This window comes from Sceloporus occidentalis, unplaced genomic scaffold (assembly GCF_023333645.1).
Source record: "Sceloporus occidentalis isolate IW3139 unplaced genomic scaffold, rSceOcc1.0.p SCAF_439, whole genome shotgun sequence".
Taxonomy (NCBI): Eukaryota; Metazoa; Chordata; class Lepidosauria; order Squamata; family Phrynosomatidae; genus Sceloporus; species Sceloporus occidentalis.
In genome coordinates this window covers 1994-8587 of record NW_028317419.1, presented here as the reverse complement: position 1 = coordinate 8587, position 6594 = coordinate 1994, and the positions used below count along the sequence as shown (strand labels likewise).

General features: G+C 46.4%; 1 protein-coding gene across 1 annotated transcript; it reads left to right on the top strand.

The window, feature by feature from the left end:
* Window positions 1-3673: 3673 nt before the first annotated feature.
* LOC149272567 (acyl-CoA-binding protein-like) lies at window positions 3674-6263 on the top strand. The gene is made up of 4 exons (XM_089506944.1): window positions 3674-3682; window positions 4515-4632; window positions 5045-5107; window positions 6190-6263. The coding sequence occupies exons 1-4, from the start codon at window positions 3674-3676 to the stop codon at window positions 6261-6263; spliced, it is 264 nt and encodes an 87-aa protein (XP_089363070.1).
* Window positions 6264-6594: the final 331 nt, after the last annotated feature.

Genomic DNA, 6594 nt, shown 5'->3' with positions numbered 1-6594 from the left:
GTAGTGCGAGCAGGAAGAATAGACTCTGCACTTGGCCTCTCAGTCTCAGGCTCCTCTGCTACCTCGCTAGGTGGAGTTCCACTATGTGTAGCCCTCTCTCTAACTGTCTTTACAAAAATTTTGTAAGGACTTGGTGGCTTGCTAGAGGTACTAGGAGGACATGGCGTGGCGGTACCAGTGGGAACAGTAGGCGCAGCACTAGTGGTGGTAGAGGCGGTAGAGGTGGGGGTGGTGGTGGTGGTGGTTTTCCCTACAAAGGAATGAGATCGCTTTGGTTTGGGACCCCTCTGAGTCTTGCTGCTAATTTGGCTCTGCTTGGTACCTTGCATGCTGCTGGTGGATGGGGAAGATGCTGCTTGGGGCAAAAGGCACTTCTTTTTAGTCACTGGGCTGGTACTACTTGTGCTACCCTTTAACTTTGAACGTGCTTCTGGTGCTTTAGGCTTTCCGTAAAAAACCATAGAGCTTGTGGGCCTAGCCGCACTACTACTGCCTGCTTTTGGTGCCTTTCCTTTACTTGATGATCCTTCAAGCAATGCTTCCCCAAATGATAAGCGAGAGCTTGGCCTACTTGGCCGACTAGACTGACGCAAAGGCTGCATCTTAGAACTGGTGGTGGTGCTGGTGGTGGTGCTGGTGGTGGCGGTGGTAGATGGAGCTTGTCCCTCCTTAGTCCCAAAAGGAGGATCCATTTCAAATTTTGTGTTGTGTGTGTAGTGTAGTGTAGTGTTTAAAAAACTATAAAAAAAATAAAAAAAAATAAAAATAAAAAAAAAGGAAAAACGAATTAAAGACAAAAAATTTGAGGAAGTTCTCTTCAGTGCTACTGCTTAAAAAGTAAAACTATGCACTACTGCACTGTGCTGTGTGCAATCTGCCAAAGTGCTAAAGTTATTTAAATTATTAACTCAAGATTAACTATTTAATAACTAGCAGTATTTTATTTTTAATTTGAATTTACACGGGCCTAAGAGCTTAGCCTACTACTATGCTAGCCTAAAGCTATATTTCCTTACTATAAGTCTACCTCTAGGCAGACGCTCTCAAACCCACTAAGCTAAAGTGAGGTTAAATCAGATTCAGTATATGATTTATTAATTAATATTAAGTTATATAATATTAATAGATTAGAAATAATTTACTTATATATTATGTATTATAGATAGAAGAATATAGATTATGAATTAGAATTTAGAATTAGAATTACTTATATTATAGATTATGAATTAGAATTTATATTGTTATATATTATTTATAATATATTATAGATTAAGATTAAAGAAGATTAGAATTATTTTAGTACTACAGCTAGTAGCTTGAAGCTTTGCTTAGTACAGCTCGTCACAGTCAATTTTTCTTGAAAAGAATTAGAAATAAAATAAAATGTCACAGCAAAACAGTTAGCTTCACTGCTGGCTGCACTCACTAGCCCAACAAGTTCACTTCACTGATGGACTGAGGTGAGCAAAACACTAAGGGTACTTTTAATAAAATTGAAATAAAATGTAAAATAAATGAGAAAATCTTTGCAAAACAGTTAACGTCACTGCTTGCTGATCAAAAAAAAACACAGCACTTATGCGGCTGTACTCACTAGCCCAACAAGTTCACTTCACTGATGGACTGAGGTGAGCAAAACAAATGAAATAAAATGAAAGATTAATTAAGAAAAATTGACTTGGTCTCTTGCTGTTGCTAAAACAAAGCACAAACTATAGAGCTGCAGCACCAGTACTAATAAGATTAGCTGAACTATACGCTAGTAGTAATTATTTAATATTATTACTTTTATTTATAGCTAATTTAATTAACTATTAAGACAAGAAAGAATTATAGAATTATTGATATTACTGATTTTAGATTAGACACTAGTAGATGTCTTGAATGTCTACAGTACACTCTACACTAGTATACTATTACTAACTATAACTGACAAATATATATATAATTTTATAATGAATTCAATTATTAATTATATTAATTAATATTACTGATTTTAAATTAGACACTAGTAGATGAATGTCTACAGTACACTCTACACTAGTATACTATAGAATATATATATATATATGACTGACAAATATATATATATATAATAATGAACTATTAAATTATAGATTCTATTAAATTATTATTTATAAATTCTATTTAATTTATTTAAGCAGGACAGGCAATAGGCACTAGTGCCAGCCCAGGGCAAGGGCACCCCAGTGCCACTGAGGCACTGGGTGCACTGTCAACTCAACAACACTTACACTACAGTTGATGACAAATTAAATAAAAAAAATTAAATTAATCCAATTATTATTATTAATTATATTAAGTAGCACTGAAGTGAGAATGAAGTACACTGTGAGAAATGGCAGGCTAAGGCTTACCAGTCTCACACAGAACAGAACAATCTCTCTGTAACGCTCGGATGCAGCACAGCAGTGTTGCCAAAGCAGTCACAGCGAAAAATGAATGGATCTCTCAGGCAAGCTCTGGTCTTATAAAGGCGCCTTCAGAATTCAAAAAACAGCAGCACAGGCATTGGACGAGACCCTTAGCGTGACGTCACAAGAGTGAGCTGATTGGACAGACGAGATCAGCTCACTCCTGTTTGAAATTTTGGCGGCTGCGCGGCAAAAACGAAGACGATCACGAAGAATCTTCGATTCTTCGTGGTTGTGAGTCTTCGTCTTCTCCTACGTTTTGCCGGCACTGTATTCTCTTCGGAACGAACAAAAAAACGGCCTCTTCGTGCTCGTTTTCATGTTCGCCCGAAGACGAATGCGCAAGTCTAATAATAACACATTGTACAGCGCTGCGGAGTATGACGGCGATATATAAATAATAACACATTGTACAGCGCCACGGAGTATGACGGCGATATATAAATAACAACAACATTGTACAGCGCTGCGGAGTATGACGGCGATATATAAATAATTGAACGGGCACTTCGGTAATTAAAGAGTGGAATGGATTATCGGGGGGCGGTTTGGGGGCCGGTATAATCCCCCATTACTGGATTCCAGGAAATAAAGCTTTCTTTGTGTGAAAGGGCCAGCTCTGGATATCTCCCCATCGCTACCCACCAATCACAGCAGACGAGGGGCCGGGGGCACGAGGGGCAGTCACCGATTGGAGCAGGCATTGGCTTTATCTGACTAACAATTGCCCAAGTGCATGGATGGCAGCCAAGCCGAGGAGCCACGGCTGGGGGCATGAAAGCCAAGTTGCAGCACCGGGCTCACCGGCAGCCTGAAAGACGGGGGGGGGGGCTTTAACTTTTCAGCTAAATGTTTATTGGTAATAAAGTGAAATGTGGGTGACGGGGCGAGCCCGGCGCTTTACATACAGGGGCAATGCAGGCAGATCTCGGCACAGCACAGAGTATGTGAGGGTACACAGAGTTAATGCAGGCAGATCCTGACACAGCATCGAGTATCTGGGAGGACACACAGAGTTAATGCAGGCAGACCCTGGCACAGCACCGAGTATGTCAGAGTTCCCCCTGTATTGCAGTATCTAGCGTAACTGTGCCACCTCCAACATGGCCGGCACACTGGGTGACGCAGCAGTGACGTAATGGGGCGGGGCAGGGAAGGTTAAGGGTGCTTTTCTTTGCATCTGCTCAGAGCGCATCCTGATTGCAGCACAAAAGGCATCGCCCAGTCACACCAGCAGCATGTCCCAGGTACGGGGGGGATACTGGGGGTATGTAGGGATTATGGGATACAGGGGGGTATGAAGGGCAGTGGGGGGGTATATAGGTGGTGTTGGAAATAGGGAGGAGCAGAGAATGTGCCCTCATGTGTCCGATGTGTGAGGGCAGGTTTGTCATTTGCATTCCTCTTTAGAGTCCTTGTTTAGTTTGACCGGTCCATCATTGTGCCCCCCCACCCTGTTGCCCCTCTCGCCTCCCCCGATGCCCCTCTTTTCTAGGAGGTCGGAATGTTTGCTGGGTATGAGGGGATCGCAGGGTTCTACGGCCCTAAAAGCCCCGATAATGTGTATAGAAACAGCAGGAAACAGCTTTATAAATTAAACGGGGTAAATAAAGTAGGGGGGTCTGCCGTTCCGCTCGGTAAAGGCTGCCGTTCCTGGATGTCGGCGTTCGCTCCCCGCTGATCGGGGCTGTGATGGGCCGGTGCCCCCCCCCACCTGTCAAACGCCCCAATATTATTATTATTATTATTAAGTAGAGGTTCAGTGTTGGGGGGGTGAGATGATCCGGATCGCATCTCATAATCCTCAGCCAGAGAAATGATGGGGGGGTCATCTGAGCCAAAAGACCACCAGGGTGGCAAAAGGTGTCGTAATTCTTGTGCCTGTCCTGCGATAGGTTGTTTGCACTCTGATTATTCCCTGGTCAGGTAAGGGTTACAGTCTACACCAGCTGCTCAGTGCTGCCCCTGGTGGCCCCTCTCCCGGGTAACAATGGCGCGGACCCCCCCCTCCTCTCTCTGGGTGACCCCGCCGCGGACCCCCCCCCTCTCTGGGTAACTTTCTGCCCCTTTCTGTTGTAGGCAGATTTTGACCGAGCGGCCGAGGAGGTGAAGAAGCTGAAGGCCACGCCGGTTGACCAGGAGATGCTCGAACTGTACGCCTTGTACAAACAGGCCACCGTCGGGGACGTGAACACAGGTACACGGGGCCACTAATCTGTGGGGCCACTTATATATTACAAGCTCTGCCGTATCCTCTGTACTGCGCTACAGAATAAATCGTAATTTTTATACCCCCACGTGGCAGAATCCTCCCCCCCCGGCGCCCATTATTGGCACCAACGTGTCTTACAGACAATGAAAACCCAGATGAAGCCGCCCCTTTCAAACTAATCTGACTCGTGGCCCCCGTGTGCCGTGGCGGGTCCTGCGCAACGCGTCGTTTCCCACGGCACCAACAGCAAAATGAACTGGGATTTATATAAAGTCAAGTTTTCTCTTAATACCACGTAACGCTTTATAATCAGGGGCCTCCACATGTGGCATCACCGCGTGGCACCCGTTTCACGTAATACTCTGAACGTAATCCGCTTTCCTGATTTACTCTCCAGAGCGGCCGGGAATGTTCGACTTCAAAGGAAAAGCCAAGTGGGACGCGTGGTCAGCGAAGAAAGGTAAGGAGGGTATATAACGGTACTGAGTACCACGGGCAGCGGAAGGAGGGTATATAACAGTACCACGGGCAGCGGAAGGAGGGTATATAACAGTACCACGGGCAGCGGAAGTAGGGTATATAACAATACCACGGGCAGCGGAAGGAGGGTATATAACAGTACCACGAGCAGCAGAAGGAGGGTATATAACAGTACCACGGGCAGCGGAAGGAGGGTATATAACAGTACCACGGGCAGCGGAAGGAGGGTATATAACAGTACCACGGGCAGCGGAAGTAGGGTATATAACAATACCACGGGCAGCGGAAGGAGGGTATATAACAGTACCACGGGCAGCGGAAGGAGGGTATATAACAGTACCACGAGCAGCAGAAGGAGGGTATATAACAGTACCACGGGCAGCGGAAGGAGGGTATATAACAGTACCACGGGCAGCGGAAGGAGGGTATATAACAGTACCACGGGCAGCGGAAGTAGGGTATATAACAATACCACGGGCAGCGGAAGGAGGGTATATAACATTACCAACGGGCAGCGGAAGTAGGGTATATAACAATACCACGGGCAGTGGAAGGAGGGTATATAACAGTACCACGAGCAGCAGAAGGAGGGTATATAACAGTACCACGAGCAGCAGAAGGAGGGTATATAACAGTACCACGGGCAGCGGAAGGAGGGTATATAACAGTACCACGGGCAGCGGAAGGAGGGTATATAACAGTACCACGGGCAGCGGAAGGAGGGTATATAACAGTACCACGGGCAGCGGAAGGAGGGTATATAACAGTACCACGGGCAGCGGAAGGAGGGTATATAACAGTCTCGAGTACCACGGGCAGTGAGGCTCATGATAAACGTATTACTTGTGGGGAACACGTGAAGTGCGTGGCTCGCGGTGAAGTGTTCTCCGGCCCGGGGATAGTTACACGTGGCTGCCCAGCGCTCGCCCCGAGATGCACAGACCGGGTTCTGGGATAAATTCTCAGTGGATCCACTGTTCGTGTCCCGCGCTCGTGGGGCATCTTCCTCGGTGCTGTGGGTAAGGACCCCTCCCGTTAACCCTTTCCTTGCTCTCTCCACAGGAGTCTCTAAGGAAGACGCGATGGGGCAGTACATCAAATTCGTGGATGATCTAAAAGCAAAGTATGGCTGCTAGATGGCGGGGATCGGCCACGGAATGTGAGCCACGCATGAAACGGTTAATATCGCTGCAGTTTGTGGACAACAGGAAACAATAAACTCGTTCTTTCTGTCTGTGGCTCCGTGTCTCAGAAATCCTCTTCCTGTAAACGCGTTTTTAGGAAGTAACCGGAATCCGGCGATTCGCCTGCACACACACACACGCCTGCACACACACACACGCCTACACACACACACACACGCCTACACACACACACACACGCCTACACACACACACACACGCCTACACACACACACACGCCTGCACACACACACACGCCTGCACACACACACACGCCTGCACACAC

Coding starts and splice junctions, on each gene's coding strand:
- LOC149272567 (XM_089506944.1), top strand. Junction 4,633..5,044: donor CGTCGGGGACGTGAACACAG/GTACACGGGGCC, acceptor TTTACTCTCCAG/AGCGGCCGGGAATGTTCGAC. Junction 5,108..6,189: donor CGCGTGGTCAGCGAAGAAAG/GTAAGGAGGGTA, acceptor CTCTCTCCACAG/GAGTCTCTAAGGAAGACGCG.